Source organism: Centroberyx affinis, unplaced genomic scaffold (genome assembly GCF_046629955.1).
Source record: "Centroberyx affinis isolate AG114_WGS23_722 - 3 ecotype Tasmania unplaced genomic scaffold, CSIRO-AGI_Caff_v1 ptg001762l_1, whole genome shotgun sequence".
Taxonomy (NCBI): Eukaryota; Metazoa; Chordata; class Actinopteri; order Beryciformes; family Berycidae; genus Centroberyx; species Centroberyx affinis.
In genome coordinates this window covers 206740-229564 of record NW_027280161.1, presented here as the reverse complement: position 1 = coordinate 229564, position 22825 = coordinate 206740, and the positions used below count along the sequence as shown (strand labels likewise).

Below are 22825 nucleotides of genomic sequence, written 5' to 3'. Positions count from 1 at the left end.
AGTGGTATATAATGTCTCTGATGCCTGCAGGTGACAAGGAGCTAGAAATGCAGAAGGGCCATAAATTATATATGAAAAATCAGTTGGCAAGTCACTCTAAACCCATCTCAGGAAATTCACAGTCATACTGGTAGTGAATGGACAGGCTGTGACCTCTGCAGCCTCTCAGCCCATAAGCTATGTTACACATTTCTTTCCTCTCAGATCACAGCAGAGCTGGAGGAGGTCAGGCACGTCTCCTTGCAGGCAGTCACACTAAGGGGATTTGCAAAGCCAGTAAATTTCAATAAGTTTCTTCACTGCATCTTATGATCAAAACATAACTTCAACTTCCAAGTTAAAAAAGTAGCATGAAACTATAAACATTCGTAGTGTGACAGACCAAATTTCACTCCCACTCTTAACCACAGAATCTCTATTCTGTACTGAAGGACAAAAATATGCAGGTGAAACTTACCAAAGTGGTCAAAACTTGGTTCCCAGTTGTTGCCAGTTTGTCACAAACATGAACAATTTACTGTCCTTAATCTCAGTTTAAATAATGTCTAGGTTTAAATCTCTCTCTCTCTCTCTGTGTGTGTCCAAACTTCGCGCTGCTGCTGGTCTCCTAGTTAGACATGAAGGGTTAATCACTAACTCTTTCGGTCCAGCTGCTCAGTGATACACATTTCTTCCACCAGGGGGAAACACAAAGGCCCACCTGGTAAGAGTTTTCCATTACAAATATGATGCTTCAAAAACAAAATCATCAGTTTCCACACTGCAAGTTTAATGAAATGCAGAAGTGAGAAAATGTTTAAAGGTGTCTGTGAGTGAGATATATATATGTGTGTATCGAGAGAGAGAATGAGTGTATGTGTGTTTGTGTGTGACAGAGAGAGCGGCAGAGAGAATGTGCGTGTGTGTGAGAGAGAGAGAGAGAGAGAGAGAATGTGTGTGTGTAAGAGACAGTGAGAAAGAAAGAGAGAAAGTTGCTGAAACTATGTATATGGTTTGATAAAGCCATGATTTAAACACATCTGTATAGATCTCATGTCTTGACCAACCTATTTGTTTTAATGTGTGTGCTGTGCTGCCCTCAGATTTGTTCAGATTAACAGGACCTGGCCTCACAATGCAGCTTTGTTGCTGGAACAGATTAACACATCAAGTGACCGGAGGTGTAGGAGTCCCTCGCTCTCTTTTTCTTTCCTACTCCCCTCTCTCCGACATTCCCCATGGAGGTTGTTGCCACACATTTCAGCAGCCACAGTGAGTATGATGAGCATTCACTCTGACATTGGTGTTCATATTCAGGGGTGAGTAACTTGCAACTTAATATTCTTGTGTTAGTCAATTTATAGCCATCTAACATTTTGGTCAAAAACAAGCTGTTCATATATTGTATTCACATATTGTAACTCTACAAACATGTCTTTACGTCTTTGATGAAATTAGATTTTTGGAAATGTTTATTTAAGTGTGTAGAAAAGGAAAAAACAGCATTTAAACTAGTTTAGGATATGAAAGCCTAATGCCCCATGTCTCAAATGTACTCTGAATGCAGATGGGAGTGTATATTTCCAAACCCATGAGTTATAAAATTTGTAGTGAATGTATCTGAAGTAACTGACTTCTGCTTTGTGTTGTTTTTGCTTTATAATTCTAGATATGTGACCAAGTTGGCCTTATGAGATCCAGGCTGATCGGTGACATCGGGGCGGCGCTGATAACAACACCGGACAGGTTTCTTCATGTCAGGCCACAGTCCGCCGGCTTGGCCAGCGAGCAGCAGCAGCAATGACAGTCACCTACTCACGCAGGGTTGCTGATGCAGGCCTGGGCACCTTCTCTCACCTGCTGCTGCGCTGGAAGGGAAGCATCTACAAGCTGCTCTACAGGGAGCTGATCATCTTCACTGTTCTCTACTACTTCTTCAGTAGTGTTTATAGGTACTCACTTAGAGGAGACAATGCAAATCTCAATATTTAGCTTTCTTGTCCATCACTCTGTAGATATAGTGCCATTAATTAACTTTTCAGTTCAACAAACAAGGAAAGTTTTAGTATCTTGGTGAAGAAAGTCTGGGAAATCTTTTAGTTGGTTCTCCTCACTATTTTCAGATGTGATGGAAGAGACTCAACAGATGTTTCCTTCACCAGGTTTGTGCTAAATGATGACCAGAAGAGGCTGTTTGAGAAGCTGTCCATATACTGTGACCGTTATGCACAACTCATCCCTGTGTCCTTTGTGCTGGGTGAGTTTGGGCTGATTGTTTCTCTTCTTGTAAGCTCTCAATTACTCTCCTCCTGTTTCACAATGTAATGATCCTTAATTGCAAACATAATCTCAATGAAGTGTAGTGTAGTTTTGTTTTTGACTCAAATGATCTTTGGGGTAGTTACTGACACAGAAATTAAATTAAACCTAATCCAAAACTAGCTGTTTTAGCTGTTCTTTTAGGCTCAATCCAAGACTGTGTTCTTAGAAGCTATCCTTGGAGGTTTACATCTAATTCTTTACATTTTAATTTTGTGCCAGGTTTCTATGTGACCTTGGTGGTGTCCCGCTGGTGGGGCCAGTTTGAGAGCGTACCCTGGCCGGACCGCTTGGCAGCGCTGGTGGGCGGGCATGTCCGAGGTGCCGACGAGGCTGCCAGGTTGACCCGCCGAACCCTCATGCGATACGCCAACCTCTCTGGTGTGCTCATCTACCGCTCCGTCAGCACAGCAGTCTATAAGAGGTTTCCCACCATGGAGCATCTGGTGCAGGCAGGTATGGTGGGTGTGGCACTACAGCAGGACTCACTGCTCTTAGTCCCACCAGTTTTATCACAGAGACTCCCAAGGTGTGCAGACACTGGCCCATACTCTCACTGACTGCACCACTCGAAAGTCTTGAATAGCTGGAAGAAACTTAGGGACCCAAAACCCAGGATTATCTTTGGGCTGACATCCATTTTCTGACATGAAACAAAAAAAGACAGATCCTCCAAGTGAGTGTTTATGTCACTCCAGCTCCTACACAAATGAAATTAATGAAGGAAAAAGGCAAATATTAGTTGTTCATTAAATATAACTTTATATAAGGCCCAATACATGAAAATCTACACGCTAACATCCAGACTTCATGATACTAAGGATAACAAAATATACAATATGAATAATACTAAACTATAAAATGGATTATATGATATGACAGCAAAATTGACACCCACCTGTCCCATAGGGGAACATAGCAAAAGGGGACAGGTGACAAGTTTATGGGGGGGCTAGGAGAAGGAGGCGGGGCTCTTACTGTACATCCAGTATATCACAACAGAAGTCTCAAGGGAGTTTATAAGATGAAAACAGTCAGGTATCTAAACTAAAATGACAGATTTAGTGTAATTATACAAGTAAATCACACCAGCTTCTGACCTCAAGTTCACAATAAGAGTGCTTTCTCTCTTTATATCAACCAATTTCCAAAGGAGAGTTTTGGATCCTGTCTTCCCCATGCTGTGTCTCTCCCTCTCAGGTCTGATGACATCAGAGGAGCTGAGGCACCTGGAGGACTTGCCCTCGCCTCATAACAAGTTCTGGGTTCCCTGCATGTGGTTCGTCAGCCTCGCTCTGCGGGCGCGGACCGAGGGCCGCATCAACAATGACGTGGCGCTCACAGCCATTCTCACTGTAGGTCTGCATGTGCCTCTGTTTCCAGGCTATGAGGGGAATGAACATCATTTCTTTTACGCAATTTTACATTGGCACCAATTTTTTTATCACACCGTTGCATGTCCTGCTTTTTCTTCTCTGTTTAGGAGTTGAATAGTTTACGGACAAAGTGTATGAAGCTGTATGGTTATGACTGGATCAGCCTGCCTCTTGTCTATACTCAGGTTTTGTTGATATATTTTGTAGTGACAGTAACATATAGCTTAGTAATAGACATAATAAGCTTAGTAGTTTTTCTGTAGTGATAAAATGGCCAATGATTAGACATTAAATAAGCTATAACATTGCTAATGATACTGACGCTTTGCTAATATTACTGGTCTTCTCTCACATATTTGCCATTATAAAATATCTAATTTTGTGTCCTCCAACATTCATCTAACTGAAATGATTAACTCAACCTGATCAAAATGTGCAGTTTGACCCACAGACAAACAAGTAATCAGCAAAAATACAACAAAACCACCTTGCACCAGATTTTGCAATGGAAGTTTCTCTCAGTTAGCTGTGAACTGCTATCAGACTTGAATGGTGTCTTTCAATCAGGTGGTGACAGTGGCTGTGTATAGTTTCTTCCTGGCTTGTCTGATTGGTCGACAGTTCTTGGATCCGGCCCAAGGTTATCCTGGTCATGATCTGGACTTCTACCTGCCTGTTTTCACCCTGTTGCAGTTCTTCTTCTATGTTGGCTGGCTTAAGGTGAGACAAAGCACATTGATTATACGATTCAATCACGTTTGTGCTGCTTGGTGATGTTCAAGAAATCCATTTGTTCATCAGTTTGCCTGAATGTGTTGGCATTTTCTCTTCATGGTCTCAGGTGGCTGAGCAACTTATAAATCCTTTTGGTGAAGATGATGATGACTTTGAAACCAACTGGCTAGTTGATCGCAATTTACAGGTTTGGATCCAGACTAAACTATTTGCCACTGCTTCATTAAGTGTAAATAGTGACTGCTTTGTTCTACCTGCTGTCCTCTACATTGTCTCCTAGGTGTCCTTATTGTCTGTGGATGAGATGTACGACAATCTGCCGCTGATAGAGAGGGACAAGTACTGGAATGAATCTGAGCCCCAGCCTCCTTATACTGCAGCCAGTGCTGAGCACCGCAAACCCTCCTTCATGGGCTCAGCACTGGATATTAGGTACGATAATCTTTTTTTACTCGCATATAATTGTTATAGGTGCTAGTTAACAGTTGCTAACTATTCCTTCTCTAAACTAGTGTGCCCAAGGAGGAGATGGAGTTTCAGTCCAATCTGGAGCAGATCAAGGAACATGAGGAAGCCAACTACTCTACCCCGCTGCTGGGAGGTCTGGGTCGGCTTCTAGGTGTCCAGTCCCCCAGCTTCCCTCGCTCCTCCCGGGTCTCTCTCCTGCGCCGCCGCCCCGGGGCTCCACTAAGCCGCTTCCCTCTTTACCTGCACCCAGAGGCCCCATCGACCCCGAGCCAAGTCCGCCATCCCCTTAACCACGAGCGAGATCCGGACTACGCCTTCTCCTCCATGCCCTTGTACGAGCGGCCTGGTTTCTACAGCTGCCCGCAAACACCGATCCACTGCGTGCCCCCCGCCGTGCCACGCCCCCGGCCTGCCCGGCGACCTCAGGGTGACTGGGACCGCAGCTGCAGCTCCCTCGCCCCTCCGATGGTGGGCTCTCAGCCGCTGCCTCCGGACACCCCCAGCCACGTCCCCCCGCCACCGTCCTCTGCGTTCCCCTGGCTGGGTGAAGAGGGTGAGGTGCCTGGTGTCCCGGCCTTCTCCTTCCCCGACCTTGCTCCTGAGCTCTGCCCAATATCTAAACTCAGACCCGGGCACGGCCTGCTGTCCCGCCGCCCTCGGCCTCCTCGCCTCACTCTGGACACTCAGCCGCCGGCCGACAGCCAGCCCGGACCCCTGAGCGCCCGGGGGTTGGCAAGTGGAGGGGAAAGGGTTTTCTCGTTCACGCCTCCCTCTCGCGCCGCAGCAGCAAATCCCAATAATCCCAGTAACAGCTCTACCAGCATTAATGCAACAAGCACCAACAGCACCAACACTTCAGCCGGTCTCTGCAACGGAACAAGTCACAGCAACTTTACTAACCACGGGAATTTCAGCACCACCATGCGAGCGAGTAACGGGGGTACGAATGGAGGGCTGAGCAGTAACATGAACACAGTTTCCACTTCGGGGTCGTCTCAGCAAGAGGCCAATCAGCAACACTCGCCCAATGATTCAGGAATCTCATTGGCTGAGGGGGACCTGCTGGGAGTTTTAGTGGATAGCGGGGCGAACAAGGGTTCTGGAGGAAGGGAGCAGGACTGAGAGAGGAGAGTGTAACATTCTGTTTATCTGTCACACATAGCATGTCTGTTTGCTGAAAATCTTTCACAATGGCCAGGTACTTGAGAATGAAATATATTCAACTGGAAATGTACTCTAGTCAGTAAGTCATGGAGCCCTACACACAATCAAAAGTATCTGTTGCAAACAGAGTTGATCTACTTCCTGGTGGGCGCTTACAGAACAATTAACCCACTTATGTAAAAAGCACCTTATGGGATTTATCCGTCAACAACATTTGAAGGGGAAATTAGAAATAGTGTGGTCTACAGCGACAAGGAGCCAAACTGTGTATATTCCAACTCAGCTGTTTTCTTAGTATTGTTTCCATTAAGGCACACTCCTCTTTAATAAATATTAAGTATCACGTTATGCTTCTTTTTTCATTTCCACCAAACAGCCAATACTTGAGGTTTAACAACCTTAACAATCCAGGAAAGATTTTTCAAGGCCGCTCTGAAGACTTGAATAAAAAGTAAAACCTGACATAATTTAATATATGTTTATTAATACTGTATTAAATAATTACACAAGAAGAGATATGTACACTCCAACTCAATTACACACCACTTTTGATAAAACATATAGCAACTGAGGCTATACAGAGTGAAAAAAGGATCCTGTCCACCCAGCAAACAGTTGAAGGAATGTGTGCTTTGATGATGATGGACTTGACCTGCTCATCCAGATCAGTGTGTTCAGATAACTTAACATTATGACTCATTTAGAGGAACCAGTCTAAAGTCAACAGTCAAGGAAAAGTAAAAAATAATATGGAGTTTGCTTGCAACACATTTTAACTCATAAAACTGACCCATTTAAAGGAGCACACTTTCGTGGATACACTTCCAAACGGTTCAAAATAAATTTTGAATTAATCATTATATACATATTGCTCAAACAGATGCAAATATTTCAACACAAATACATTAGATTTTTTTGTTTTACCCAACATACTTCAAGATACAAGAACATTGAAAGATCAGAAAAAATATATCTGAGTGTGTATGAACACAAAACTGTGAATAACGCTAGGTGAGACCAGTTAAGTATTTATTTTTGCAAAGAAATCTCTGATCGTGATCTATGGCTATGGCTATTGCACGTTATGCGTTTTGGTTGCTAGCTTACATATACATATATATATATATATATATATATATATATATATATATTTCATGATAATGCAGAGGAAATGTATTATAAGCTATATATGGCAGGCATAGGGACAGGCAGGCATGCAAAGGTGACCGGGACGACCATCTGCACCACAGAAATGCATAGTTTAACTGCTCTCCCCGCCCATGGTGTGTTTGTCGAAGAGGTACTCGGCCATGCCGTTCTGAGGCGCTCCCATGCGCCGCAGGTTGGTGATCCAGTCACTAAGTTCTTTGATAGATTTGACCTGCTCATCCAGGTAATGGGTCTCAATGAAGTCACACATCTGCGGAAAATGGAGGAAAAATTTAGGTATTTATCGTATCATCAGATCTTCCGAGTGGCAGGTATATGCTCTGTGTGTGTGTGCTGCTTACATGAGGATCGTTGTGCTCAGAGGCCATTTTGTGCAGGTCCAGCAGGGATTGGTTTACACTCTTCTCTAGCTGCAAGGCGCACTCCAAGGCCTCCAGGCCACTCCCCCACTCGTCTCTCTCAGGTTTCTGTGATAAGCAAAATAAATATTTAATGAAACTTCAATGTTGATATAAAAAGAAAACATCAGAGTCTGTATAAAATGATTTTCCAAACATGAATCTCACTACTGCTTCCCATAGGAACAGACTTGTAAGTGGCATTGCTGTAATTGACTGAGATCCATGCAGAAAGGATGGGCGAGTTTCACATTTACTCTTATCATCAAAGAGCAGCTGACAGACTGGTGGCTTAACACACAAAAACAGCTGGTTTCACAGACATCAGACTCTTCATCAGTTCCCACCTTATTTCAACCCATTTTAGTTCAGGCATATTTCAGGCAGTAGAGAGAATTGACACACAGACCATTTTGAAATCAAGATGAAAGCCCTAAAAATAAGAACTAAAGAGAACCTTAGCAATTCAATATAGACAGCTAACTAAAGCCACTGACTGAACCAATGTGAGTAGCCCAGCTAAGGGTGTGTTCACACTATTCTACTTTTATCAGACAAATGCCACACCTTTGTTACCTAAAAATCAATGGTAGCAGCTGCAAGTTGGATTGAAAGTGTCCACATTGGAAAAAGCGCTAGCCTTGCTTCTCATTAGGCAGGAGGAAGTGCTTTGTAAAGTTGGGACATTGTAGACGCATTGGCGTGAAGTAGTGCAGCCCTGCCTACACCGCCAAAGATATTGCAGTCTTCTCTTTGCCAAACAAAATACACAAAAAACAAAATTGGTGGCAGTGGAAAATAATAAAGTGACTGTAATGTCACCCGTCGACTTTTGACTGGCCAGTTTGAAGCCCGGGCAGTGGGAGGTTTCCTGATGTGTTGCATATTAGGAGCCAGGGTTTGTGCAGTAGAGTAAAAGGGTGCAGCAGGAAAAGCCAGTCCATATTGCCTTACATGATCATAAAGCACAGCGGTCTGTAGCCTGGAGCCATCGTCATTACCAAGAACAGATTACACAGACACGCCCCTTACATACACTGAAATAAAAATAAAAAATCTCTTCCTAATGGCACAATCATTCTACAAATAATCTAGGAAAAGCCAGTTTTGGCACCTTGGCTTTTTCAAACCCCCAGAAAAGCAGAATGATGTGAACATACTAAAACTGTTAACTCAGTGGTGAAAGTAACTTTATACCCTGATGTCTTGCAGAAAGATCTTCCCTCCCCGCTGGTTCTGCAGACTCATCAACTTCTCTGCATGCTCACGCTCCTCTTTGGACTGCATGCGAAAGAACTTGGCAAAATTTGGTAGGGACTTATCATCCCTATCAAAATAGTATGCCTAAAAACACAAGGGGGGAAAAAGGGAAGGGAAATATTTTTGTCATTAAAACTGCTTTTATTCTCAGAATGATAAAAGACACAAAATATAAAATATATGGCTCAGCTGGTTTGAAAGCATTTCTTACCATAGACAGATACACGTAGGAGGCATACAGTTCAAGGTTTATCTGTCGGTTAATGGCAGCCTCGCAGTCCTGGTGAAAGTTTTGCCGGATTTGCGAACTCATGTTTCTGTATAAACAAAATAAAGAGGCCAAACATTTTTGCATGGCAGTTTTCTAATGATCAAATGTGAAGTCATCACAATGCTGGCTAGGCACATGATGTATACAAACAAAAGATCATTAGTTACTACTAAAATAAGATATAACTGACACAAACCACCACGAACTACCAGCACTGCTTCAACATTGGCAATGTCAACCTAAATTCTACAATCTGCATTGCAACCCCACTATAATCACTCTTTATGAATTTCTGGATTGACTTCTGTTAATGACAATATTGCTGGCCTTGATAACAAGCCTCCACAACATCTTTATACACAAACCTAAGCATGCTGAGATGTTAATTACTAAATAACTGAGGAACCAAATGTGATAGCAACTGCTTTATTATTCCAACGTAATTGTTAACGAATATACCTAACCATAAGGTAGTAGAAGGAGATGATTAAGTCCAAAAATTCACAGTAACTCTGTTTGGAAAAAAAAAGAAAAAGAAAGAAAGAAAAAGCTGAAAATCAATTTTATGAAGTCTCTCTCTCTGTACAGGCATATGATGCGTTTCACCTTCAGCCTGCACTCAGGGGCAAAACTCTACATTTACACCAGTCCAGACAGACCTGCATCTCCCGATATAAAGGCCAGGAAACTGACACGTGAAACATTAGCATTGGTCAAAGCCACAAAAGGGAGGTTATTCAATTGATCACCACTAATTAATCTCTATCAAATTATTATTATAATATTGATATTACACGCCAACAGTGAGCAGCAATAGGTGGTTGTTACAGACAGTACATTTTGTCTGTATCAAAAAGCTCTAAGAAATTAATGGCTATCTTTTCTGTCCCTTAACCAGTGTTAACATTGCTTGAAAGCTAACTTACTCAGTATTTTCTAAGTTACATGGATAGTCTGTATCCCTCATTGTGTCACTGACTGGATTCACTTTTGTTAGTTAACGTTACCTGTGTGGTTAGCATTTTTCTTTCTTAAAATTGTAGTGGCAAATGTTCAAGTGTAGAATTAGCATTTGTACAGTTAGCTTTACACTACACAATCCTTTGAGACAAAATAGGTTTGAAGCGTAACACCATGTGGCTCTGAATGTAGGGACGATGAAGTTAGCTTGCTTAGGCAAAGTAGGTCATGACTGTAGTGATGACAATGGTCGTTAACATGAAGGCTAGCTAAACACGAAATTATGTAACGCTAAAAATTTGCGTTGATAGTAACATTGGTTCTGTTGGTCGACCAGGTTAGACAGTCAACATAGATACAAAGAGTTTTTACAGTCTATGGTTGCAACACAACGCTAGCTTGAGGTCGTTAGCAAGAAGGGTAAAGCTAGCTCCATAAATGCATCATCTTCAATTCAATAACACAGCTAGGTTAGCTAATGTTATGTTAACTTGCAAGATAGAAGATTGGACATTCAGATTTCTATGCAAGCTTACCTGGTTTCCCGATTTCGATCCCGTGTTGCACAAAGTCAAAAGTATGTAACGTTAGCTCTGGACGCTGGTAACGTAACGTTTATCAAACCTCCAACTCCAAAAGTTGTCTAACGTTGAGCTAGACGGCTAGCTGTCAGTAGAGCAGACACACTGGCGCGCTCTGGACACGTTAGCAGTTGATAGTAAAACCTCCCACAGAGCTTAAAGGGACGGGATGAGTGTTGACATCAAAACTACTGAATGGACACTTGGCTGGTGCAGTTTTGTCTGCGTGATTACATGATTACTTATGCGACTTACAAACATGAAGTCATCTTTTTACTCGACATAACACATTTGTCTGCAGCAGACAGACATACTTACCTTCCGGTTTGTTTGTTTTCAAAATAAAGGTTGTAATACACTTGATCCCTTTCAAAACCAACTAATGTAGAAATTGTTAGAAATTCATGAAATACAAAAAGCCTATTTTCTGACTCATATGCCCGAGGACAGTTACTGTGCAGTCATTTTTAAATCTATGTAAAATGTTTAAATCTCATTATCATCTTTCACCACCCATAATCACTAATGAATCCTAGAATTTCTATAGGGACTGTCTGTGGTACTCACTAGTACAAACTGAGTTTACATGGTTTTATCTCCTATGGTATCACTATAATAATCATATAGTAGTAGTTTTGCTTAGGAAAAGAATAACATTAGTCCTATGAACACAAACTTGCTCTCATTTCATTTTTTTTTGTTTGCATTTTCCAGTTAAAATTTAAGGAAATGGGTAAAATAAATTATTTTCCTTGCTTGATTTTGAAAATCTAAAAAAAAAGTGGTCAAGAAAGGAAATTCGACACATTTCATTTCAAAAAGTTGGCCATGTTAAAATCTACAATCTATTTTACAGCTGTTAAACAGATCTACTTTCAATTCCGTCTCTAACAGAACATTCCCCAAAAATACCATGATATGCTTTTTGCTACGGTTTTCAGCCCAATAATTAATGTACTCATTAATGAGTCAATTTCCATCGTTTTATTTTGAAGGCAAAATCACCAGAAGTGATCTTACTGCTACCTGCTGCTGAGTGCAGGCACAACGCAAATTAGTTCATTTCCAAGCACACCTATATTTCGTTATTAATAGGGATATTTACGATTGGGACAGTCGAACATTATATTACCCATACTATCCGTGTAATTTCTTTGGTGTAGGCTCTGGATGAAGAATGGGTCGTTATTTACCAAGTACCTAGCCATTTAAATAAATATATATTTTCAGTTAGGATTGTATTTGAAAGATGCTAATTGCAAGATTTTCAGCTGCAAACCTGATTTTTAACGCATACACGTTGATGAGGAGAAAACAGTTTGATACTTAGCTGTCACACATTGTCAAATGCTTGAATTCAGAGCATTACCTGCTAATTTGAGGGACTCATAACCCTAACCCACTGGATTAAATCTAACATGGGATTTTATGGAAATGAATCACTTGATAGTAGATTAGTAGATAGTAGGTTAGTAGATTATACCAATTCGAGGATTTACAGGCCACTTTTGTTACGTTTACACACAATACAAAAACAAAGCATCAATTTACATTTATTTATCACCTAAAACCATAGTAGTATTTTACAAAATATTCCAAATGCTTAAAATCTCAACAAAAATTTTACATTGAAAAGTGGAAAAAAAAAAACCCAGAGAAAAACTCCCAGAAAAAAACAAAAAAAATCCCATTCCAAGGAACACTCTACTTTATTGAAGACAGATATTAAACTTTATACAAACAGTTTAAGAGAATAAAAGAAGACATTAAAAGAAAACCCTGACCCCCATTTCCCAGTGTTTAAAAGTGGTTTCCAATTCGAGGTGGTGAGTGCCAAACTGCAGAGCTGGTGCGTTTGAAATAGCGAGGTTTGCTCTTATAAAAGATGTTCTCCAGCTTTGGTGGTTCAATCGCTCCGAAGAACGAGTCGAGATCGGGAGGATTGAAGTACTGTTTCATGATGGTCTGCTGCAGATTGTGACCTTGGAAGAGGAAAAAAAAAGTGTTAAATTTAAGCATGATGTACAGACTATATACAGACTGCCATCGTCATGAGTTTGAAATGATAAGGTTGTATCTGCGTAGAGTGCAGCTGAGATACTGAGCGTCCCATCTGGCAAAACTGTTATGTACTTTCTTTTTAGATATTTAACCCTAAAAAGGTTCTTTAAAAAATAACAAGACACCACAAGCAAAGTAACATTCAAATATCATGAATATGTGAATAACTCAATTTTGATTCCAAACTCACGCATTACAAAGTGTGTCAGAGTAAAATGGATTCATAATCTATAAGATTACAGCGGCTCAGATACATTGTGAAGACTGAACAGACAATGTATCATCATAATAAATAACAAGTACAATAGTTCATGCATACCTTCTGCCCATGATGGTATTGGTTTCCTTGGTGCGGACTCGTCATCGGTCGAGTCGTCACTATTTTGGTCCATCCCATAATCCTCAGGGTTTTTGCTCAAAACAACAGGTTTGTTGCCGCCCTTAGGAGTGATGCTATATGACTGAGGAGATTGCTGCAGGAAAGGACAAAATATGTATTTTGAAACATTATTTGAATTCTGATGAGAAACCGATCTGTTTGGTGTAACATTTCTACCTAGGTTTAAGACAGAAATGGATAAAATGCATAATACCAAAATACTATAAAATGACTGCCATCTCATGCATCATGAAGTTATATCCAACACAGCACACTTTACCTCAATATCCACAGTCACATTCAGGCCGCCACCCTTTCCTACAGGCGTCTTCATTACAGTACGCTGCGAGGATCAAGAAGAAAAGTGGTACATATCAGTCTTTTGATCACTGCATAACATAGCAGGCAATAAAATACCTTCATTCAACTAACATTATGCATGTGTATTGTTAATACTGAAATAGTTGTTAAAACTGCAATAATACATGCTTGTACACATTTTCTCTATGCCCAATAAAGTTCAGTTTGTGTTAATAACCGTAACTGACTCACACACACACACAGGCAATAAGCTTCTTTTTTTTTAAGTTCAATTCCACAATATTTCTTATTGTTTATATCTCGGTCTAGGCTTAAGATGAAAACTGATTAATACCAAAAGGTTAATATAAAATGTTTGTCCTCTTATTTTCCAAGTGGCTATGGTTAGATTTATCACAGGACTCTCCCTTTACCTCGATATCCACAGTCACATTCAGGGTAGCACCCTTCCCTGCAGGGGTCTTCATGACAGAGAGCCGAGAGGAGCAAAGAGAGAAGTGGAACACATTTAGTTCATACATCACTGATGATGAAACGTCCTCCATAAGCGATGCCTGCACCTTAAGGCCTTTATCGAACGTCTTTACAAATGATACAAGCTTAAGGGGGAGAACAATGACCCTAGTGCTCAAATGGTTTTTCCGATGCCCAAGGAAACTTCAGTGAGTTGGTAAACATTTACTACTGCATGTGTTGTTGTATTGCATTATTTGGATTTTTACCAAGTCCAGTTCTGCTTTTCGCTTCATTGTCAATTCTCAATAATAATAATAATAATAATAATAATAATAATAATAATAATAATAAAAAAAGTATCATGGTCATTTTTAAGAGAAATATTTTTCATGTTCACTACAGTGCATGGACACATGATCCCATGTCATAGGCGATTGCAATATATGCAAATTATTAAATTGAAAAGAATTCCCCTTTAAGGCAACATTTACTAACATTCAAGTGTTAAACCCAAAATTAATATTATTTCATTCCAGCCCGCTCACCTGAACATCAGCAGCAGCAACATTCTTGGCAGCAGCCTCTCTCTGCTTGGCAGCTTCTCTCTCTTTAGCAGCTTCTCTCTCTTTAGCAGCTTCTCTCTCTTTTGCAGCCCGCTCTTCTGCAGCCAATCTCTGCTGCTCCTCCTAGTTTAACAGGAGAATAATGTATTCACATTTAAAATTTGGATGAGTTATTTTTATTCATCAAGCAGTTGTTACATGGGGGAGGGGGTAACTATAAATGACAAATGAGCTATGAATCATTAACAATATCTGCGGTTGATAAATGCAATTTGATTTTTATGCACTTTCCTCTGAAGGCTCTTTGTCATCTATTTGGTATCAGTTGCTCCAATGAAGCTGCTCTGTGGCTAACAGTAACAGATTGGTACTGGGCAAGTCCCAGGAATAAATTTGTGTATGAATGTGAAGTAAAGCATTGCTGGAAAAAACAGCATGTGTGCTCAGCAAACTTGATAAACCCTGGATAAATGAAGGTTAAATAAATAAATATATAGCAGGCCTGTAAATCATTGCCAGCATGGTGTTACTGACTTGAAGCAAGACTGTTGTGTCCTGAAATGTGTACATATTGTATACAATCTAATGTGTGCCATTGTTTTCTTATCCAATGTCTGTACACTGTAAAAAAAACAATTTCCCAATGGACTAATAAACAATGAAATAACCCTTTGAAGTACATGTTAAAGACATTTTGGTTCCCAATTTCAGATGCTTACCCGTTTTCTCCTTTCCTCAAGCTCCTTTCTTTTCTCCTCCAAGTCTCTCCTCTCTTTCTCTCTTGCTGCTCTCTCCAGTTCCCGCTGCAGAGCAAGAGCCTTTTCTTTTTCTGCTCGCTCCCTGAAGAACAGGATTCAAGTCAGCAAAACAAACTCTGAATGAAAATAAATACAATTCCTACCAGTCCACACTTAATTACCACCTTCACCAATGCAAATTTCAATTTAATGAACTGTCATCATGCTGAAAAGATAAATAGGCTAGTTAGTTATACTACTACTGTACCACAGTTACATTAAAAATAAATGACCAACCTTTCAGCGGCAGCTTGTCTCTCTCTCTCAAGCTCCTTCTCCCTCTCTCTCTCCTGCTCTCTCTTCAGCTCCAGCGCTCTGCGGGTTTCAGCCAGCTTGCGAGCTCGCTGCTCCTCTTCCTCCGCCTTCCGCTTGGCCAGGAGCTCCTGCTGGCGCTTCTCTTCCTCCTTTTAAAAAAAAAAAAAAAAAAAAAAAGACAGGTAACAAGAAAAGCCTCATCACACAAAAGTTACATGGCAATCAACTTATTTTTTTTAAAATTCAGTCATAAACAAGTAAATTTGAATCATGAAAAATGACCTCTTTGGATCCCTGTTCAAAGGCCGGTGCGCACTTTGCAACTGAAACTCCAGAGATAGGCTAACAAATTTCCCAAAGAAAAACCAACCGTCCATGCAATTTCGACAACTAACCAATTCAACAACAACAAACACAGAATATTTTTAGTCAAAATAAATCCAAATTTGTGTGGACAATGTGATACAGCCCGTCTCAGCTCGTCTCCCGTATGAACGTGTTGTGTGGCCTGTACTCAATACTGGAGTGGGAGGTAAACAATAAACATACTGCCCTGTGCAATTAGTCTGTCAAAACAGGTTATCACTTCATCATCCACCGAGGGGTGAAAGAACACTTTGCAGCGGCGGGGCTTCGCTGCTGAATCCATCTGGTGGAAAACCAAATATACACCCGACAGACCAAGTTGAGCTATGACACAAAAATGAGAAATGTTCTCACTGCTTGCTTCTTCCTTCTAGCCTCTTCTTCCAGTTTCCGCCTCTGCTCCAGCTCCTCCTGACGTTTCAAGGCCACCTTTTTCTTGGCCTTTTCTTCTGCCAGCCGCTCGACACGGAGCTGTGATCAAACAGGCACAACGGCAAAGATTGTTAGACTAAAGTGCCCATGCTGCTTTGAGGTGGATTATCATTTAAGTACTGTAGACTCAGAGAGTAATCAAAGTGATTACACACCTTATCGTTTTTCTCATCAATCTGAGCCATTTTCTGCTCAATCTTCTTTTTCTTTTCTTCCTCTTTCTGTTCCTCCTTTACTCTGGCCTCAACCACTCGTTTCAGCCTCTCATCCCTTTTCCTAAAACATGAAATTAATGAATACATTTAAAAAATAAATTACAAATTCAAATGAAGCCAACTAAAAACAGACAGACAGTCATATGTCCAGTCAGAATGCAATTCCACATTGAGTGCCAACCTTCTGAGTTCATCCTGTTTCTTTTTCTTGTCCTCTTCCATTTTCTTCATTCTTTCCTCCTCTTGCTCCTGCTTCTTTTTAAGCGCTTCCAGTTTCAGGCGCTCCCTTGACTAGGAGGAAAAAGTTACAATGGAGTTTAGATACGGATGTTGTTAGAAGACAGCAGACAATATGGTACAGTAATAGGTGGTAAAGGTCAAATGGTTCCAAAGTGGCAGGTGGGTGGTATTAATGTGGAAACAGATGACTTCCCAAAACAAAATACACCATAATCCTGGGATTAGTTTAGGCGAAAATCCACCCAGACAGAATTTGTTTCATTGCTATGTTCTTACGGAGTTCATCGAGATTTGTGGTTCTGGGAACCTAGAACTTACTGTTGAGCCTTCTGGGGGTGTTGTGGGTCTAATTCACAAAACATCTATGGTAGGTGCCAACTTCAAGACCCCACCAACACACTCATTCTCATCTACCCTTTCCTTCCTTCAATATCCAAGCTAGACTTCTACACACACAGCACAAGGGATAGTTACATCAGCTCCTGTGTATAATGCCACAAAGCTATAAACCATACAGCCGACGTTAGTCTGATTTCCTCAAATAGTATTCTCTGAAACTGACTCCATCGACAAGAAACAGGATGCAAACTTAGCGGACCATGTCACAGTGCTCTTGGGAGCTTTGGGAGAATCTTAACTTATATATTGAACTCTCCTAGATCATAGTAACGTGTCTTCTGTTTTAAGATGGATTTCCCCTTCAATTTCTACTACAGATCACAAAATAAGTTTTAAACACAGTAAAGGGTGATGTTACAGTAACTATTTAAAAGGGTTGTTACATCAAACACTGCAACGACTGAGGATTAGTGACCCATGAAATCAAAGACAATTTCAGAGTCAGTGTACAAGTGCAGATGGGGGAGGGTCAAGTGTAGTGGTGAATGAGAGCAGGCACAAGTTGCCCAACAGATTATTAGAGACCACCAAATTCCCACATATTACACAGTGCCATAACCTTACACTTACCACTAGACCACCACTAGACAACTGGGGAAAGGAGAAAAAAATCCACATAAGATGACCAACCACATAATTTGACTGCTAAACAAGATCGTTTGCTGAAATATCGTCAAAACAAAGCACACGCACTCTCACCAAATGTGAGGCTTTCTATGGAAATTCAACTGTGCTGAAACCAACAGATTACCTACATTTCCCAGTGTGAGCCTGACATAAATGTGACTAATTTGACTGCATATGACTACAGGGGTCACTTACTCGGTCACTTAAGAAATGAGCATTTTTCCTTGTGTTGTTCTGAGCTCCAAAAAGTTCTAAAGGGATAAAGATAGCTTCCGCACTGTAGTGAAAATAACATCGAGGATTACTCATTACTTAAGTTACTCCGTTTCCCCGAGATATGTGACTCTTTTCACATCTTGCTCCCTACATAGAAGTAGAAATTCCCAGATCGCTCAAATTTTGTGAATTTCCAGAAATTCCATGACCCCTAAATCACTAATTTTGACACTGATTGAAGCCACTGGTAGTAAAGTATGTTGACTAACCTTGTGATCAGACTTCAAAGGAGTGGTGTGTTTAATGAAGGACTTGATAACAGCGGTTCGGCCCAGGGAACTTGGAGTCATCATCAGCATCTGATTCTTCTGCACGGTGTGGAGAAAAGATCTCATATTGGGCCTCATCGCCTAAACAAAATGAAAAACACCCGCATTAAGTTTCAATCACATATCATTACTAGTTCTTTGATTAAGAAATCACATTTTTATTATTTTACCATTTCTTCAACACCCAAGCAAAAATTTTAAACCTTAACACCCAGCAACATTTTCTCATCTTACACTTTGGCTTTTCTTTGGAGGAGAGACCCTCTTTGTGGGGCTTTCCTCAATAATGTCAGCTGCTTTGCGTTTGGTGCTCTGGCGCGACCTGGAGACAGAAATTAAAATTAGATTTTTAGAACTGTCTTAGCCCATTATAACTCAAAATACAGGTCCATTTTACCCCAGTGTTTGAAAATGCAAGCCACAAAATATATATATACATACATATACATACACACGTCTGTGACTGACATGACCGTACACATTTCTGAAATATGTACAGTACATTTTCAAATATGCAAGCATTTAAATAAAACCCGCAACAGTGTCTGAACCAGGGGTGCCATATTGCATGTTTTGTACATGTACAACTAGAAGCAAATATTTGTTAGTTTTGTCTCTTACCTCAGGCTCGACTGTGAAGATGGCTTCTTTTCACTGGCAACTATGAACACAAATGTAAAAAAAAAAAACCATGCATAAGTACCCTCAACAGTTCAAAGTTGTATATCAGTACACACCTGGTCTAACAGTTACCAAGTCATGTTCACAGTTCAACAAGAACAGAAGAGTCCCAGTACCTGATCTCTTGTCTGGTGTGCCAGCTTTAAGCTTGCTGGTGAACAACGTGGAGGGTGCCAATGTGGGAGAGTTTACAGCCATAGAGCGAGTAATGCGCCCACTGGAGCGATCTGTGTTCTGGTTCATCTTTTCCTATGTTTGATAAAAATGAAGAATACATATCAGCTATTCAATAGCGCAACTGCTAATATTTAATTTATAATGCTTGACATTGCTCTAGACAAAAAAAAAAAAGGTTAATATTCATACCTCTGCAGTGGCCTCTGCATTAACCTCTGCATCTGCTGCTCCGGCTGCCAACATCCTACAGTAAAAAACATACATCCACCACGATTCAGGGAAGGAACTAACCTTTTATTCTCTGGCCACAGTGGCTGGTCCAACTCCAAATTTATCAGCCACTTTTAACCGTTCTACAAGCCAACTACATTGGGGTTTTTGTTTTTATAAATAGAATTGGACCTTGGACCTTTACCTGCCAAAGTGGTTGGTTAACTAGTAGAAAAACGTATCAGCCACTCTCAAAATTTAGCAGCATCTGCCTGGTGGCTGCTGTTAATGTCCCACCCAGTCAGCATCTCTAACAAACTGTAGTCTGAATAAGCTTAGGTCTGGTTTAAAATATAATTCTTATGTGCAAAATAAAATTATAAAATATAAATGTGCAAAGCTATAGATCCAAAACAACCAATTCATCCTTTACACAAGGATGACGGTGCATTCACCGATGCATAAGAAATATTTTACTCATCACTTACTCCTCTCCATTCTCTTCCCCTTCAGATTCCATGCAAGTGTCCTCTATAATGGAAATTAAAAAAAAATGTATTAGCCAAAATAATAAAACAATATAACCTATTGCTTAACCAAATTTAATGTGTGGACCTTACAAGACAAACTCCCTACAAATGCACCACACTTAGGCAACATTCCACCAAATGCGGCTCATTACTCACCACTGACGTTACTGCTGCACATGGAGTCGCCCATGCGAGCCTTCTTCTTTAGTAAAGAACGCCTGGAGGCCCGGCGCACTGACTCTTGTGTCATGCTGTGGCGCAGCCCTGCCAGGGAGTGCCGCAGCTTGAGGGAGTGCCGCACAGAGCTCCGCCGTGAGCTCTTAGGTGAGGCAGCTATCGCAATTTTAGTCGCCGTGCGGCCAGGAGAGGCTTCTGGCTTCTTAGCCATCTCAGCTGACAAGCGGTCTGATGCAGAGATACTCACGACAACCTCAGGTGAGGGCATCTTAGGTGGAGAAGCGGCTGTGCTTGATGACCTGTCTGGCTCTCTCTCTGTCTCTGTATTGTTCACCTGGCTCTGTTTGCCGGCCTTCTCTTCCTCTACCATTGCCAGCGCCTCGTTCAGCACAGAACTCTCTTCACAGCTGCCATGAGATGGTTGGGCTGCATCCACTGCCACCTCAGGCTGTGTTTGTTTGTTCCTGCGGGTGTTCCGTTTGGGCTTTATGGGGCTGGCCTCAGAGGTGGAAGCCTCAGGATCATCTTCAGATATGAGGTTCAGCGTTTTCACAGAGGAGCCACGAAGGTTGCTGCGCTTTCCCTTTGAAAATCTGGACAAGAAAGCAAAGTTTATTTACAGTGTAAAAGAGCACAAAATATTCAACCCTGTACAGGTTTTAAGAAATGTGAAAATAGAGCCTTAAGGAAAATGTAACTGAAGCAACAAACCGTCGCTTGGCTTGATTTTCTTCTTGACGCCCCAAAGATACACGCTTCCTGCGACTGTTCTTTTTCTGGGACGGAGTTTTTGGCATTAATTCTGGCTCGGCACTAAAATCACTGAAAAACAGAAAAAGAAAGTTACTTTAGCAAGTAGCTTGAAGACAAATCTATGTCAAGATGAAGCAAAAGCATAAAAAAAAATTAACAATGTGTAATGGTTCATGAAGTAACAGAATCACAATTTAACATAACTAAATTTTGAAGGTGGAACCCTGTTGAGAGAATTATTTAGTTTATAGATTATTTTCATGTTACTTCAAGCCTACCTTGAGAACATGCGGTTGGCTTCTTGTTGGATCTCCTCGAGCCAAACCATGTGGACATCATCAATGTCACTGATGAATTCTTGTATTTTGCCATCAAACATTTGCATGAGGGACCGTACAGATGATACAGAGTTCATGGTGGCAGCCTAAGGGAAAGATTACACTGTTAAATAAAGACAGACTGAGTTGGACTCAAGAGGCAAGTAAATACAAATGGATTGCAGTGACATCTGGAGGCCGTTCAGGCTAGCAATCCATTTGTTATTATTTTTAATGACATATGTATGTTCATGTGTGTAATCTTCCTTTCAACCGGACATGTCTACAGGTTGGAAGAGAGTCAGAGGGGAAGAACATGACAGGAAAGAAGGGGAAGGCAGATAACATTGATCATTGAAGATGCCATTGATAAAATTCATGTTTTCTGTGTCTTGCTACTGAAGCTGACATAACTTCTCCTGTGTTCTGACAATAAATATTTGTCTTGGTCCTGTCCTCTGTCACATATTTTGTTGTTATTTTTTAACATGGCCATAGATACAGTTGTCTTAAACCACTCAAATGCTATCTGGCTATGATCGCACATTGTAATGCAACAATATTTTTTATCTGCAGAAACAAGAAAATACACCAAACAAAAACATGGGCCCAGAAATTCTAGGTAGGCTGTTTATGGGTGAATTCTTTCCTTTAACATGACTGCCAGTGGGTGAGAACCCTTTCTCTTCCCCTCACTAGCAGGTTGGATCTCCACTCCATTTCCATCTATGAATAAATTTGATCTTCTGATTTCTAACATAACTTTCTCCCATCTCGAAAACCTTACATCACCTGCAAACTGCAAATCTGCAAACAATGTGAACCAAGGCCCTTTTTCTGTAGACGAACTGCAAGTTATTAAACACTAGATACAAACGGATGTGTTACTAAAATCTCCATTATCAAAATGTCATGCTAAGTCACAGTTATTTCTGGCCAAATTACTTGCTGGATTTCCTCCTTTGATTTTGACATTGCTTACTGCTCAACTAGCTATCAAGTAACAAAGCATGCAAGATGTGCGCATGTGCATGTTTTTAAGTTTTCGTGGACGGTTTTTTATGGGCTGGGGTAACTTGATCGATCCCTCCATAATAAGCGTATTAGTATAACTGCAGCATTGGAACATTACGTTAAATTAAAAACAGTTACAGAGTATGCGAAACCATACGACTAAGCTTTGAATAGATCTAACGTTAACGTTACACGGGTGCATAGTCAAATGTGGTAATCGATCATGCAATACCAAGAAATGCTACAATGACAAATACTAGATGTCTAATACTAGAAAACTGAGAAATACAACTAGGTAGCTGGCCATAGTTGTTGTTTTTATGGCCTGTTTCTTCGCCAGGTTTAAGATGGCTAATATTACGATGTAACGTCAGCCAGCTAACGTTAGCTAACGCTAGCGATATTTTTCTCGTTAAATACCTTTGATATCCAAGTTGTTGAAAGAGAATCCGGTGTTCGCTGCTCCGCTAACGTTAAAACCTAACTCTATTGCATACTGACTTGATAATACACTATCTAAATAAAGGAATTATCGTATTTCCTTTAGAGCTCATGTGTAAAGTCCCTCCACTGAATGTCTGCTTCCTCTTCACTGTTGACCCGCTGAAACCGTTTAAACTGTTCAAAAC

At 40.8% G+C, this 22825-nt stretch overlaps 3 protein-coding genes across 5 annotated transcripts; 1 reads left to right on the top strand and 2 right to left on the bottom strand.

Moving 5' to 3' along the window:
* Positions 1-1779: 1779 nt before the first annotated feature.
* Positions 1780-6259, top strand: best1 (bestrophin 1). The gene is made up of 9 exons (XM_071529069.1): positions 1780-1931; positions 2142-2236; positions 2521-2754; positions 3499-3653; positions 3782-3859; positions 4242-4394; positions 4516-4596; positions 4690-4841; positions 4922-6259. The coding sequence occupies exons 1-9, from the start codon at positions 1780-1782 to the stop codon at positions 5997-5999; spliced, it is 2178 nt and encodes a 725-aa protein (XP_071385170.1). The 3' UTR covers positions 6000-6259.
* A 246-nt stretch (positions 6260-6505) lies between these two features.
* fth1b (ferritin, heavy polypeptide 1b) lies at positions 6506-10832 on the bottom strand. Its single transcript, XM_071529052.1, has 5 exons — positions 10637-10832; positions 9081-9186; positions 8807-8953; positions 7553-7678; positions 6506-7461 (listed from the first exon to the last, which is right to left on the bottom strand). The coding sequence occupies exons 2-5, from the start codon at positions 9180-9182 to the stop codon at positions 7303-7305; spliced, it is 534 nt and encodes a 177-aa protein (XP_071385153.1). The 5' UTR covers positions 9183-9186; positions 10637-10832; the 3' UTR covers positions 6506-7302.
* Positions 10833-11879: 1047 nt separating this feature from the next.
* Positions 11880-22813, bottom strand: incenp (inner centromere protein). 3 transcript variants are annotated; one of them, XM_071529058.1, is made up of 22 exons: positions 22617-22813; positions 21144-21289; positions 20824-20934; positions 20092-20705; positions 19894-19936; positions 19385-19439; positions 19135-19267; positions 18959-18998; positions 18572-18659; positions 18278-18418; positions 17736-17756; positions 16708-16817; positions 16467-16587; positions 16234-16350; positions 15496-15662; positions 15181-15301; positions 14552-14584; positions 14444-14515; positions 13856-13903; positions 13402-13464; positions 13062-13215; positions 11880-12663 (listed from the first exon to the last, which is right to left on the bottom strand). In XM_071529058.1, the coding sequence occupies exons 2-22, from the start codon at positions 21278-21280 to the stop codon at positions 12482-12484; spliced, it is 2571 nt and encodes an 856-aa protein (XP_071385159.1). In that variant the 5' UTR covers positions 21281-21289; positions 22617-22813; the 3' UTR covers positions 11880-12481. The 3 variants fall into 3 exon arrangements, with proteins under 3 accessions (XP_071385159.1, XP_071385157.1, XP_071385158.1); XM_071529056.1 differs by having other exon boundaries at positions 14444-14584; XM_071529057.1 differs by lacking the exon at positions 17736-17756 and having other exon boundaries at positions 14444-14584.
* Positions 22814-22825: the final 12 nt, after the last annotated feature.